We start from the raw sequence: 15,332 nt of genomic DNA, 5'->3' as shown, positions 1-15,332 counted from the left end.
GCCTTATAGGCCTACTAGTGAGGCACTGTTAAATAAATGATTGTCTGTTTATAAAAGCAAACAGGAAAAAGGCTGAGAAAAAACTAATAATGATGCTCCTGACCCTGGCAGAAGAGCTGACCCTTGGGTTGAATGTGAATTGCCCTGTTGTGAAGGGCATCCCTGGGTTCAGCTCTTCCAGACCCACATCAGGGACCAGCAGCAGCAACACCTTCATTACTGGGAAATGAGATTTAAATTATCTTTGTACACTGTGAAATAATGTGTTGCTGCATTAAATGAAGTAGACCTATAATCCAAATTGGCTGGTTTGGTCATTTCAACTGTTAAATCTTGAGTAATGATAAATTGCTTTGTCTTGTGAAAGTAAAAACTGATAAACGTATGTTAATGTAAAAAATATTTTGCCATGAGTTATCAATCACATTGCACTGGAGAGTGAAGAAAACTTCTCAGATGACTGTCCTTTGGAGGAAGGACTTTAACTGAATTGATGGCTTTAATTGATTTATATACTTGTGCCTATGCCTATTATTTCTGACAGGAGTCCACATGTACAGAAGAGTCTGCACACAGCAGTGATACAGGGGTGGGCAGTGTAGACAACTTTTGCTTTTTATTTGTTGCATTTGTTCCCTATATGAGTCTTCAACAGAAAATAGAGTATTTTGAAAAAACAAAAATCTGGGGGAGAAACAGAACTTGACTAAGAAAAAATTGCACTAGAAATAGAGTTGCTTCAAAATAAACTTCAGAGTAAAATCACACAGAGTACTATTGCTGACCTTGCATAATATCTTTTAAAAAGATGACTGAATAACTGGCTTTTCTTTACAAAGAACTATTGAAATAAAACTCTAAGCAAACAGAGTTTTGCAAATTTGTCTTGTCTTTTATTTTAGGCTTAATTAAACTTTTTTTTTCTTTTTCTGATGTTGGCAGTGTTGTGTAATATGGCACATGCAATGTCACAGGCCCTGTCAGGTGCAACCCTCAGGGTTTTTAGACATTGAAATCTTCCCTTTAGTTGGCCAAAGCTTATGTCATTGTGTGCCCTTGTCCTAGAGCTGCATTGTAACTGGTCTGGGGTTTGGGTCAGGGAATGGGGTCATAAAACACTAGTCTCCATGCAGGATCCTGTTGTAATCACCTGTTTAATGGAAAAATGCAGTTCTCAGCATAAGTGTATGTAATACCGTGAGTTTGATATTTATAATTTTCCTTACCATGTTCAAATAATGTTCATAAATGTGAATCTCTTAAAATTCTTGAGTCATGCACAGATCCTGGCCATTTTGCTTTCACACTGATTTGTGATATAGAACATGGTCACACACCATCTAAAAGATTTTACTCAGTCAAATGCCTTTTAAAAAAAGTGATATAATATTCCAAATCTGGAATATTAAAAATTGTAATAGTAATTTGGCTGCACTTTATAAGCCCCCTTTCTGCTCACAAAATCCCTTCATTGAGGCCTTGATGGGAACATGTGTGTAGTCTACAGTGTATGGCACCAATCACGTAAGTTAAGCCTGAGGGACTGTAAGTCATAATCGGCATGGTCATCATGATTGCATTATCTTCATTAAAAATTATAATATACCCTAAGTTGGCAAAAAAAAAAAAAAAAAAACTAAGAGCACTACTTTGTGAATGGCACTACAGAAAGCTTATCAAGTTCTCCGCATCTCCAATAGTGTAAAGGAAGCCACTCGCAAATAATTTTAGGGCAATGCAAACATTTTGTGCTGTTGTTGAAGCCCGACATCGAATCGAACATTAATGTGCATTTCAAACAAAATAATAATGTATTTAAACGACACCCTCACGACGATCGTTTCACGAGAAAGTCACATTCACATCACATTTATTTATATAGCGCTTTTCACAATACAGATTGCATCAAAGCAGCTTCACAGTGATAACATGAAAGTAGCACAACACAGATCAATAATATTGCTAAACACTAAATAACCCCAACTGAGCAAGCTCAAAGCAAGGAGACAGTGGCAAGGAACCAAACTCCATCAGATTGGATGGAGAAAAAACCTTGGGAGAACCCAGGCTCAGTCGGGGGCCAGTTCTCCTCTGGCTTACATTCATATTGTTTAAATATAAATATTAAATATAAATATTGTTTATGAATCAAACGGCGCCATAACATATCGCAGGCGTTGAGTCGTCTCTTCACAGGCGTTGAGTCGTCTCATCACAGGCGTTGGGGCATCCGAAATCCCCGTGAGAGGCTGGACACAAAACTGGACCTGACGAACGCCATTTTTCTGAGATAACAGCAGAAAGGCAGATGGGAAATAATTAGCATAGCTGATGTTCATAATGATTTCCGTTATAACTCACAAACTCTCCGTAACCTGAACTCTCCGCAACCCAACCATACGCGCCGACCATACGCGCCGACCCATTTGTCTAAAAGGCTGTCGAGCCCCACTGGTGCGTTAAGCAGTTTCAGTGGCAAACGGTTCCGTATGGCATAACAGAGGACTAGAAGGTAAGCATTATGTGAATGCTTGACTAAAGAGAAGCGTCTTTAATCTAGTTTTAAACTGTGTCAGCGAGTCAGAGGCTCGGACCGTATCGGGAAGGCCATTCCAGAGTTTTGGAGCTAAATGCGAGAACGCCCTCCCTCCTTTAGTGGACTTAGATATCCTAGGAATGACCAGAAGCCTTGAATTTAGTGATCTTAAGGAATGCGGTGGATTGTGGGGCGAAAGAAGGTCCGTTAAGTACATAGGTGCTAAACCATTTAGGGCTTTATAGGTCAGTAGTAGTATTTTGTAGTTGATGCGGAACTTAATAGGTAACCAGTGTAGAGATGATAAAATCGGTGTTATATGATCATATTTTCTTGACCTAGTAAGAACTCTAGCAGCTGCATTTTGTACTAACTGTAGCTTGTTTATTGAGGATGCAGGACAACCAGCTAATAAAGCATTACAGTAATCTAGTCTCGAGGTCATGAATGCGTGAACTAATTTTTCTGCATCAGAAATAGATAGCATGTTACGTAGCTTAGCAATGTTTCTAAGGTGGAAAAAGGCTGTTCTTGTAACATATGAAATATGATCTTCGAAAGACAAGTTGCGGTCTAGTATAACACCCAGGTCTTTTACTGTAGTGGATAAAGTAACAGGACATCCGTCTATATTAAAGTTGTATTGTGAGAGGTTTTGTGAGTAGTTTTTTTGGACCAATAAGTAATACCTCCGTTTCATCTGAATTTAATAGCAGGAAATTACGCGTCATCCAGCATTTTATATCTTTGAGACACTCTGTCATTTTAGATGAGTTAGTGTTTTCATCTGGTCGTGATGAAATATATAATTGAGTGTCGTCAGCGTAACAGTGGAAATTAATTCCATGTTTTCTTATAATATTACCAAGTGGCAGCATATATATTGAGAATAGCAGAGGGCCTAAAACCGATCCTTGCGGTACTCCATAGTCTACTGACGTTATCTTTGATTTTTTCCCATTTAAACAGACAAAATGAGAACAGTCCGATAAGTACGATCTAAACCAGCTTAATGCCTGTCCCTGGACACCGGTGAAGTTTTGTAGTCGATCCAAGAGTATTTTATGATCTATAGTGTCGAACGCAGCGCTAAGATCAAGTAGGACTAGTATTGAGATACAGCCTTGGTCAGAAGCTAAAAGTAAATCATTTGTAATTTTAACTAGCGCAGTTTCTGTACTATGATGCGCTCTGAATCCTGACTGGAATTTTTCATAGATATCATTTTCTTGCAAAAAAGAGCACAATTGAGCGGACACTACTTTTTCAAGTATTTTGGACATAAATGGAAGATTTGAAATGGGTCTGTAATTTGCCAAGTTATTTGGATCTAATTGCGGTTTCTTAATGAGCGGTTTTATTACAGCCAGCTTGTATATTTTTGGGACATGACCTAAAGATAAAGACGAGTTAATAATATTGAGGAGAGGCTCTTCCACTGCAGGTAATAGTTCTTTCAGTAGTTTAGTGGGTATTGGATCTAATAAACAAGTTGTTGGTTTCGATGCAATGATAAGTTTATTTAGCTCCTCCTGTCCTATCGTTGTAAAGCGGTTTAGTTGTTCTAGAGGGGCCATAATTGAAGCTGAATCATAAGACACCATAGCGGATTGTACATTTATAATTTTGTTTCGGATGCTTTCTATTTTCGCATTGAAGTAATTCATAAAATCATTACTACTAAACTGTAACGGTATATTTTGCTCTGGTGATGTCTGTTTATTTGTTAGTCTAGCCACGGTGTTAAATAAAAACCTTGGATTATTTTGGTTATTTTCGATTAGTTTGCGGAGATGCTCAGCCCTGGCTGTTTTTAGTGTCTTTTTATAACGTGACATACTGTCTTTCCACGCGATTCTAAAGACCTCTAAATTAGTTTGTTTCCATTTACGCTCTAAGTTGCGAGTTTCTCTCTTGATAGCATGCGTAGCACTGTTGTACCATGGTGCTTTAGTTTTCTCTCTAACCTTTTTTAATCTAATTGGCGCAACAATATCTAATGTACTAGTAAGAATGGTGCTTAAACTGCTAGTCATTTCCTCTAATTCATCTGTTTGTTTGGGTTCACTTTGCAGCTTAGATAGATCAGGTAAGCTATTTGAAAACCCATCTATAGTGGTTGGAAGGATTGTTCTGCCTGGTCTATAACGTGGCGCAACATGACATATTTCAGCCGTACGTATTATGCAAGTCACCATGTAATGATCAGTGACATCATCGCTTTGCGGTATAATATCTATATCAGTTGGATCGGTTCCATATGATATAATTAAATCTAGTGTATGATTTAGACGATGAGTGGGACCACTGACGTTTTGTTTGACCCCAAAGGACTTTAATAAATCTGTAAACGCAGCCCCTAAAGCATCATTTGTATTATCTACGTGTATGTTAAAATCTCCAGCAATTATTGCTTTATCGACATTTACCAATAGATCCGAGAGAAAGTCTGCGAACTCTTTTAGGAATTCAGCATATGGCCCTGGAGGTCTATATACAGTAGCCAGGGCTAGAGATAATATGGATTTCCTTCTTACATCTAAGAGCGTAACATTTAGCACAAGTACTTCAAATGAATTAAACCTGTGACCTGTTTTCTGAGTAATATTAAAGATATTTTATAGATTGTTGCAACACCGCCGCCACGACCGATCAGACGAGGCTCATGTTTATAACAGTATCCTGGCGGAGTAGATTCGTTTAGACCGAAATACTCATTTGGTTTAAGCCAGGTTTCAGTAAGGCACAGAACATCGAAGTTATTGTCTGTGACCATTTCATTTACGATAACCGCCTTAGGTGTGAGCGATCTAATGTTTAGGAGACCTAGCTTTAGAAATTGTTTTTGTTCACTGATATTTAGATTTTCTGGTTTGATTACAATAAGATTTTTGCTAGATCCTACACTAGATTTATTGTTTGGCTTCACTAAACGAGGAATAGACACAGTTTCTATATAATGTTCCACACTATGCTTATTAGTTAAGTTTGGACCGCAAAGGCTGTAATTTGGACTTTGACTCATTAGTCATCTGGTGCGTAGTGTCCTGGAAATGTTGTCTGACAGCACAGCCGCTCCGATTCGGCTGGGATGGAGTCCATCCGTGCTGTACAGCCTCGGTCTTTCCCAAAACAGATGCCAGTTATTTACAAAGTGCAGCCTCTGTTCATCATTACACAATGACATTAACCATTCATTTAATGCAAAAAGTCTACTGAACCTTTCCTGTCCTTGTCTGTACGTGGGAAGCGGTCTAGACACGATGATCGCTGCTTTAGGCGCTGTGCTGCGTACCGTCTCGATCAGGCTCCTGTAGTCCTTCTTCAGAACCTCCGTCTGCCGCAGCCTAATGTCGTTCGCTCCCGCGTGCAGCACAACAGCTCCGACGCGCTCGTCCCCGTTCAGGATCTCGGGAACCTGTGCAGCCATATCAAGAACACGAGCACCAGGAAAGCAGTGAGTGCGCACCTTACCTTTATCCGAATTAGCGCGGACATGGCGGACTATGGATGTGCCGATGATCACGGCGTCATCGCGTTCCGGCTCGCGAAGAGGGGAGAAGCGGTTCCGGGTGGAGATCTCGAAGACCGGGAGGGGCGGAGAGGCAGCTCTGGTCCTCCTGGCTCGTGTCTTCCGCTGTGTGATCCATGGTCCATGTTGTTTCGGTGCCGGAGTGAATGAAGCCTGAGATGATCGCATCTTCCTCGGCAGAGTGACATACGGAGTAGACGAACTCGGAGTCAAAGAGTGATTTGATTTGTTAGCGTCGGCGCGTGATGCTTCAAGCGTTGAGCGCCGATCCAACAGCTCGGCTTGCTTCACCAGCAGACCGCGGATCTGTTTCTCGACGTATTCCAGCTCCTGCTTCACCGTGAAGAGCTCGAATGGGTCTTCACCTGCACTCAAAGGTAATGTTAGACACGCATCTGATATGTTCGCCATTATAACGGATGATCAGTAATTAGTAGTGATACTACAACTATCACTACTAATTTAGGATTGAAATGTCGGAAATAACCAGGATTCAGTGAAACGGGTGTAAAATGAGACGATCAATAGGCGAGAGGGCACGCGTGGAATGCTAGCGGGCTAAAGGCTAGTAGCCAGGATTAGGAAGGTTGGATATAAGTAGCGATATCAAAGCAATCCAATTGTTTTTTATAAGGAATACTATCGAGGATAAGTTCACATAATATAAAAATAGAAAGTGCTTGTTTATAAATAAGTGGTAAAGAAGAAAATCAAGGATTAGTGAAGAAATTCTCCGGAGCTACAAACACAAACAACCGATCGCTCGCGCACGCGTACTGTGTATGACCACAGCGCTGTACGTCACAGCGCTTGCAAAACCCTTGTTGTGGCTTCACAAATGCTTTGCTGCATACCTCGGTTGTAACGAGTGGTTATTTCAGTCAAAGTTGCTCTTCTATCAGCTTGAATCAGTCGGTCCATTCTCCTCTGACCTCTCGCATTAACAAGGCATTTTGGCCCACAGGACTGCCGCATACTGGCTGTTTTTCCCTTTTCACTAGGGATGCACCGAATATTCGGCCGCCGCAGACTTTTATCACCGAAACAATATGGCCGAAATGTTGTGATGACGCAAACAGAAACCGCGACCTGCACGTGCTTGTCTGAAGCAACATGTCTGCGGTGTGGACGTATTTCAGTGCATCTGAACCCGCGAGGATACGGAAGCCTTGTTTATCCACCTATATCTGCTCTAAACAATGCGACGTGACGACGACTCCGGTTGCGAGCGGGTCAAGAGCGGTGCGCGCGCTGTCTGTGGAGACTCGCGCTGCGGAGGCAGGCGAAAGTAAACAAGGCAGCGCGAGTCTCCACAGACAGCGCGCGCACCGCTCCAAACGGTCGAGGCGTTTATACTTGACCCGCTCGCCGTTGTACTATTCCTTGGGACGACTCAAGTAACTGTCCTCTAACCATCAGGAATCGGTGAGAAGAAGAAAGATAAACACATGACAATGCTTATTTTTTTAGTAGGCTATTCCACCACCAATACAAAAATAATCATGTAAAACTCAGTAAACTTTGAGATTATTACTTGTGCCATTACAAAAAAATATGTATATGGGATTGGGAACTATGTAGATATGTATGTATAGAACTAAATTAATGCTCTCTTAAATATTTAAATACATTCACTAGACATGTTTCATTAAGTTTCATGTACATTTGTATTAAACATGGACCATTGTTCATTTAAAAAGGCTTTTTATGCTATTGTATGCTAAATTTAACTAATTTAGACATGCAAACTGGGTGCTGGTTGGTTTGATGAGAAGTTTGCGCTCGGCTTTGTTTTTGAGAGAACATTTCATTTTAAAACCTTTCTGCAGGCCAGTAAATTATTATTTAGTGTACACATGAGTGGAGTCAAGTTAAACATTTTAGTTTGAATTTTATTTTATACTGTGCATTGTGCTAAATAAATATTTGCATAATTTGTAATTGATTTATTCTTTGAAAATGTGATATTAATATGCAATTGCAATGCCTTGATTTTAGTAAACAGTCATAGCCATAAATGCAATGATACTAATAATTCTTTCGGTGTTTCGGTTTCGGTTTTTTTTCGGCCTTGGTTTCCTCTTTTTCGGTTTTCGGTTTCGGCCAAGAATTTTCATTTCGGTGCATCCCTACTTTTCACACCATTCTTTGTAAACCCTAGACATGATTGTGAAATACTCAGACACCAACAACCATGCCACGCTCAAAACTGCTTAAATCACCTTTCTTTCCCATTCTGACATTCAGTTTGGAGTTCAGGAGATTGTCTTGACCAGGACCACACCCCTAAATGCATCGAAGAAATGCATTGGTGTTCCTAACAATCCTTTAGGTGAGTAAAACCTTCAGAAAGATTGTTAACAGTAGTAAATAAAAACGGATGGAAACATAATTCTCATGGCATTAATAAGAACTAACACTTTATATAAATTTTAAATACATGATGTTGCCTTAAAGGGTTAGTTCACCCAAAAATGAACATTATGTCATTAATGACTCACTCACCCTCATGTCGTTCCAAGCCCGTAAGACCTCCATATATATATAGTTTGTAAATATCTTAATATCTGTCTTTACCCAGAAGACTGGATTTTTCTATTTAAACAAAGGTCTATAATAAAAAAGCCCATCAAAGTACCTTCATCAATCACACTAACAGCCCTTTACTTGAACCATAACTCAAGACGTGCTGTTGATCTGCTTTATCCATTTTTAATGGTAAAAAGTTTTATGTGCCTTTCTCATACTCAAAGCATTACAAACATAATATATGTGACTTAATACAAAGTATATTTGAAAGCATGAGAAATATATATAAAAAAACATCTTTATTTTGTTGTAAGAAAGCAGCTATAAAGCATTAAACAAAATGTGTTCAAGACTAGTAACTATTATGCAAGTTAACCTAGTTCATCAAGCTAATGTAGAAAAACATGCAAACAGATGTTGTTAAGGATGTTGTTACAGTATAATTACACAAATAAGTACTTAGTAGTAATTATTAACTACATGTATGGTTAGATACTTGTAATTATGCACAACTTACTGTTATTACTGTAGTAAGTACATGTAACATGTGTAACTATGTCACCTTATAATAAAGTGTTACAGAAGAAAGTAAAGGATCTTTCCACATGTTTATGATGCGTTGCATTATATCCTCTGATCCCATTCAAACAGCAGAACCGTTTCTAAGACCGTTCCTCGATTTTGAAAGGATCTTTTTCAGAAGTCTCTCCAGCTTGGGTGCTGCACAGTATCTCTTGTATTTGGTATGCAATCTGAAACGGGAGATTTATGATTGACACATGGGCTATTCTCTGCTTTAATGATCCTTCAGAAATTCATAATTCAGAAGACATGAAATATAAATAACTCACACGAGGGCATCAATCGCACACACTCCTTGGCCCGTCTGGACGTCGTATTTCGTGACCTTCAGCAGAACTTCAAGAGGAAACTTTTTAGTCGTTTCAACACAACATTTGGGTGTGGCACCTGGAAATCAAAACCAAAAACAACACTAACACTGATAAATACAATAAGACATGAATGCATCGATATTCTGCATATTTCAGAGGTATTAATGGCATTTGCTTGAAAGACTAAAAGATTAATTCCTGAAGTGTAAAAAACATTAAATAATATGCATACATATATATACAAACATGCATACATACAGGCTTTGTGTATATATATTAGGGCTGTGCAAAAATTAATTGCGATTAATCGCATCCAAAATAAAAGTCTGTGTTTACATAATATATTTGTGTGTGCTGTATATAATTATGTTGTATATATAAATACACACACATGCATGTATATATTTAAGAAAATGTGTTATTCATATATAAAATATTTATATTTATATAATATAGATTATGTATTTATAAATATATACAGAATTTAAGAGCAAATAATTCTTAAATATATACATGCATGCATAGGTATTTATATATACAAAATAATTATATACAGCACACACAAATATATTATGTAAACACAGACTTTTATTTTGGATGCGATTAATCGCAATTAACTTTTGCACAGCCCTAATATATATATATATATATATATTTGTTTAATATATCTTGTTTTATCTATACTTGTTTTGACTATATATATATATATATAAATAAATCTATCCATCCATCCATAAATGTGTGGATATCTATCTATGTGTGTGTTTGTGTGAAAAAATATATATTTATATATATACACACACACACACACACACACACACAAATACATAAATAAATCTATCCATCCATAAATGTGTATATCTATCTATCTATATGTGTTTGTGTGTGTGTATATATATATATATATATATTTTTTTTTTTACACAAACACACACACACACATATATATTACACATATAATAAGATTAAAGATAGATTTTATTTTTCTTGTGTGTGTGTATATATATATATATATATATATATATATATGTATCTTTTTTCACACATATTTATAAATATAAATACACACACACACACACACACAATCTATCCTTAATCTTATTATGTGTGTAATATATATATATACACACACACACAGTATATATATATATATATATATATATATATGTATACAGTGTACAGTATGCGTGTATGTGTATAAAAAATATGATTTAAAAAATGATAAAAACTATCTATCCTTAATCTTAATCTGAAGCAAATGAATGTGATCCTGCAGTAACACTACTGAATGTGAACATGAATGTGATTTGCAGTAACTCTAGGTATTACCTTGAGCGGCGCTGAAGGCGATGGACAGTAAAATCGCGAGCACTACGAGATCCATCTGAAGATCAGTGAGAGTCCCTGTAAATCCTGTGAGATCTGAGACTCTGATCACTCTTATATCTGCTGCTAGAGCTCCTCCTATTACGAGATGATGATCGGCGTATTCATCAGCGTGTGACAGACAATAAACCTTTCTCCTACATTCAGCCTCAAGCATTTAGTGATTTTCATTCATGTGTTCAAAAACAGAGACCTGTAGTGTATGAAACAATCTTTTATTCAATCACCTAAAAACAGCATAATTTACATTGAATAAAATTACAACCAACATTAAGAATTAAGTTAAAATCACTGTGGCTTTCACCGTAACTACATTAACATTTCACATTTACATAAACCTAAAAAAAAAATGGATAGCAGCATTAAGAACATCTGTAGTTTCGTTCTCCACAGTTTCATGCATCTGAAAGAGACAAGAAATGCATTTGATGAAATAAATGAATTCATTCAAAACTGCATTCTAAACTGCTTTTATAATGAATTTGGGCATTAAAACAGCAAAAATGTGGAAAAATGCACCACTAAATTAGATTTTTGTGAAATATTTGAGCATATAATATACTAAAAATGATCTTTATCCACTCGCACAGCATCAAATGAAGTTGCATTCAGTTAGAGAGCATTTACTGTCTGTCAGTACACTGGAGGGAACTTGAGATGCTTTGGATCTTCTTTTGTGTTTCAAGGCATTTGTGTTGTTCATGGATGAAAGACATTGAAAAGGGTTAAGAAAAGAAATAAAAAAAAGATTGATGATTCAGGACTCACCCGTCCTCTTCCATGAGTTCAAGGGTTTGCCGGAGGGCACTTGGATCTGTTCTTGGGTCTGCTGGAAGTGCTGGGAAAGACATGGGATTTGAAACAACATGTAAGAGATTACATCACAGCCAGGTGACACTACAGTCTAATAAATCATGCAAGTTCAATATACTTTTGTTTGAAGAAAACAAACACACATCAAAATGTCAATCCACAAGCTCTTCACCTCACACGAACGAGGTGGCATTTTCCCTACAGCGCAGAAATGAGGCTTTTCTGGCAGCTTTTCTGACAGGTTAACAGTTCATTACGCAATCGCATTGACATATTGTGTGATTTTGTTTGAAAAACAGGATCTAAATTAGGGACCAATAGAGAAACTAAAATAACAAAGAAATATTATACAGATCAGGGTTATTATCGTATAAATTGTATATATTTTACATGTTAAAAACTTGTTACTTGAAATAAAATATATATACGTTAACTGAAGTGCTAAAATAACTTAAAACTAAAAAAGGTAATTAACAAAACTTGGTAGACACAGTTCAAAACTAAACTAATTTAATTAAAATGAAAACAGAAAAATAAAGTCTAATTCAAAATATAAAAGTATATCAATGGTACAATGGTATAAATTATAAAACAAAAATAATTATAATTTTGCATATTACAATTAATCATTTTACAATGTAAATAATATAAATAAATAGTATATACTATTAGTTTAACCCCCTGGGGACCAAGGTGTACTTGGGGTCCTTGAGATGTTCTGACATGTCCTGACATTTGAACTTTTTTCAGTTGCTTATAAACATATTAATATTACTATATTTATCACAAACAGGGCTACCATCATATGTGAGCAACATGTATGTACATGTTTATATTTTTGAGAGAATATTGTTTATGCGTGGTTATTGAAAAAATATAAATGAAAGTTTCTGAAATAAGGCCACAAGACACATACGAAATATGTGGCCACAAGACTTTTGACTAATGGATGTTGTTGCCTAGAGTTTTTTCTTCACAATGATCTGAAAATCATCCTGCCTAATCATTCACATAAAACTGTGAATTGGGTTATATTGTAAAAAACATTTTTTGTTTACCAAGGCAATATACGAATGGGCATGAACAGGCCAGCCCCATCATGAATAATTAAAGAGACAAAGACACGCATAATAATGAGCATTTCATTCAGGTGAGTCAGACAAGAAAAAAATGAAAGGACAACATACATACAGTATATATATATATATATGTATTATATTAAAATATAAATGAAAGTCAAAAACCCATTTTTAGTCCAAATCCTGGTCAAATAGGTTATATGGGGCATTGTGTAGAATTGGTTCAAAGTTAGAGTTGGAAACATCTTGAAAAGAAAATTATTTTTCCATATAAAGTATTATTTTTAAAGTAGGAATTCAAGTAGGATTTACATTTTATAATACATATTTCAAAGTTAAGGATTCATTATTTTGATATGTGCGTTGCATTAGCTTGCATTGTATAGACCATTTCACAAGATGTAAACAACACTGGTCCAGAAGCACTTCCTGTTTCAGTTTAACACTACACAAAAGCTGGGATAAAATACAACCAACAGAACATTTAAAACTGAATCAAAAAGATAAACAACACCTTTAAGATGTTTTCTTTACATGTGAAATAAAGAAAACAGTTACAAACTGAAACAGGAAGTGTTTCTGGACCAGTGTTGTTTACATCTAACAAAATGGTCTATAACAGTTGATTAGTTTATTTTTGACAAAACATACTATATATTTAACATATGAGCAGAAACTGTCTACAACGTTTTTACTATAAAATAAACATCAAATAAGTTTTTGTTAATCTATTTCGTCTTTAACAGTAGGCTATGATGTTAAATGAATGAACACATGAACCTCAACATTAGCGTTTGAATAGTGCACGCTCTCAGTGGGCGGGGTCACATTAACACGTCATACGCTATAATTAGGTGAAAGGAAAAAGACTGACATCTCTCTCTTTTCATACAGATTACACTTTTTTATATAAATGACTTCATTTAAAAGAAGAGAATTTCAGCTTCATAAAGAGAAATATTTCGTGTCTCTGTGACAAGCATTTAATGAGTTACAGTTTATTTTTCAGACGCGTTTCAGAAAGATTTTTGCCGAGACAGAGTGAGCTCAAAGCGCACCCTGTTAATTTTATTTATTTTACAAAAACACAAGGTTTTGATGTTAATAAGAGTGTTCACAAAAAAGAAGACCCTCTGTAGTTTATAATCATGTATTGATTTTATTTATATGACCATTAATGATAGAGTATTTGGCACGTTTTTGGTCGTCAGGGGGTTAAACAGTATATATATATATATATATATATATATATGAAGAGTTCAGATGCAAAAGCCTCTAAATGCCATTTGAAATTTTCTTTTTTAATGATGATTTTTATCAAACTTGTACATTTAAGTTCAGTAATTTCACTTAAATAACAATTAATAGGTAATTATCATTGCCATTTAAGTGAAATCACTGAACTTAAATATACAAGCTTGATAAAAATCATCATTAAAGAAGAAAATTTCAAATGGCATTTAGAGGCTTTTGCATCTGAACTCTTCATATATATATATATTGTTTTTTTCCTTCCTCAGTGTTGTATATAGCAGGTCCCCACTGTGACAACTTACCCCATATAGTGCGACAACATGCCCTGAGGGGCATGCCCATGTTGCCCATTAAGGTGCAAATTTTATAATAGCTTGATTTAAATTTTCCCCTAGTCTAAGCTTGATGTTTCTATGTATACAAACTGAATAAAAACGTGTAAACCAACGCTGGGAAACATTCACTGGAGTAAAAAGTGTGCCGGTCAATATATCTTCTATACGTGTTGTGTGTTTGTACCTGTTGGATCTGCTGGATTTCCCTCATGGCCAGTCGTATGGACGGGTAGAGTCGAGGGAACGGCCTGCTCTCGTGGTTGGGATCGTCGTCCTTGTGCTCCGTCTGTGCGGCCTCGATCCGTCTGCGCCGGTCAGATATGCGCTTGAGCACCGGGGGTTTGTGCGACTCAACGTTTGAGTTTCCTCCCGGCGGCAGGAAGAGTCTCTGCATCTGTACGTGCACATTATTCGAACACGTGTCCATGTCCTCAGCATGAAACGAAGCGCTGCTCTCTGATGTAAGACCTTTGAGCTCCTCATAGTCTGGCTCCCGATCACACATCTGTAGACACACACACACACCACACTCCATCTTTATATCACACAAAAGACGAGCAGTGAAAGCCCTTCCACGAGTGAAGCACACCCACCTGACCACAGGGCACCGTGAGCAGCTCCATGAAGGGCTTGATGCCCACCTGACTGTGGTACTGGACCAGGTCTGTGAGGGAGGAATGAGCCCGGTCCTCCCCGAGAATCACATACTTGCCATTGTTCTGCATCTCCACCATGTAGTGACGGCAGCGGTCAGCACCCCTGTTATGGAGAAGACATGTTTCAAATAAATAAGCAACAATAATTAATTAAACAAACAAAAAGAACAATAATATAAAATAAATTAATTTTTTGCATATTAGTTTTTGCACATTATAATAAATTATCATTGTCATTATTCACTTATACCATTTATTCTTATGTATTCATTATATATGATAACTGCGTCAGGCTGAAAATAGCAAAACACACTTGTAT

The 15,332-nt window shown here is 36.8% G+C and overlaps 2 protein-coding genes and 1 long non-coding RNA gene across 3 annotated transcripts in view; 1 reads left to right on the top strand and 2 right to left on the bottom strand.

Annotated features, from left to right (window-relative positions):
* The first annotated feature begins 2,410 nt into the window (after positions 1-2,410).
* The window catches only part of LOC148969471 (uncharacterized), a 364,565-nt gene continuing 351,643 nt past the window's right edge, over positions 2,411-15,332 (top strand). The window contains exon 1 of the long non-coding RNA XR_016149588.1: positions 2,411-3,573. This is a non-coding gene — a long non-coding RNA (uncharacterized LOC148969471). The remainder of the gene's footprint in view (positions 3,574-15,332) is intronic.
* On the bottom strand, positions 8,871-10,925 carry ccl27b (C-C motif chemokine ligand 27b). The gene is made up of 3 exons (XM_089126196.1): positions 10,820-10,925; positions 9,449-9,566; positions 8,871-9,349 (listed from the first exon to the last, which is right to left on the bottom strand). Exons 1-3 carry the CDS (start codon positions 10,872-10,874, stop codon positions 9,241-9,243), a joined length of 282 nt encoding a protein of 93 aa, XP_088982322.1. The 5' UTR covers positions 10,875-10,925; the 3' UTR covers positions 8,871-9,240.
* Positions 11,076-15,332, bottom strand: part of unm_sa41569 (un-named sa41569) — a 46,037-nt gene continuing 41,780 nt past the window's right edge. The window contains exons 27-30 of the mRNA XM_089126195.1: positions 14,951-15,116; positions 14,542-14,862; positions 11,645-11,714; positions 11,076-11,279 (exon numbers count right to left, since the gene is read on the bottom strand). Of these exons, the coding sequence (XP_088982321.1) occupies positions 11,272-11,279; positions 11,645-11,714; positions 14,542-14,862; positions 14,951-15,116 (565 nt within the window). The 3' untranslated portion in view covers positions 11,076-11,271. The remainder of the gene's footprint in view (positions 11,280-11,644; positions 11,715-14,541; positions 14,863-14,950; positions 15,117-15,332) is intronic.

Source organism: Pimephales promelas, chromosome 23 (genome assembly GCF_988280905.1).
Source record: "Pimephales promelas chromosome 23, fPimPro1.hap1.1, whole genome shotgun sequence".
NCBI lineage: Eukaryota > Metazoa > Chordata > Actinopteri > Cypriniformes > Leuciscidae > Pimephales > Pimephales promelas.
The sequence above is the reverse complement of the archived record's forward strand: the minus strand, read 5'-3'. Positions and strand labels throughout refer to the sequence as shown.

Coding starts and splice junctions, on each gene's coding strand:
- ccl27b (XM_089126196.1), bottom strand. CDS start 10,874: ATGGATCTCGTAGTGCTCGCGATTTTACTGTCCATCGCCTTCAGCGCC. Junction 9,567..10,819: donor CGCCTTCAGCGCCGCTCAAG/GTAATACCTAGA, acceptor TTTGATTTCCAG/GTGCCACACCCAAATGTTGT. Junction 9,350..9,448: donor TGTGCGATTGATGCCCTCGT/GTGAGTTATTTA, acceptor CTCCCGTTTCAG/ATTGCATACCAAATACAAGA.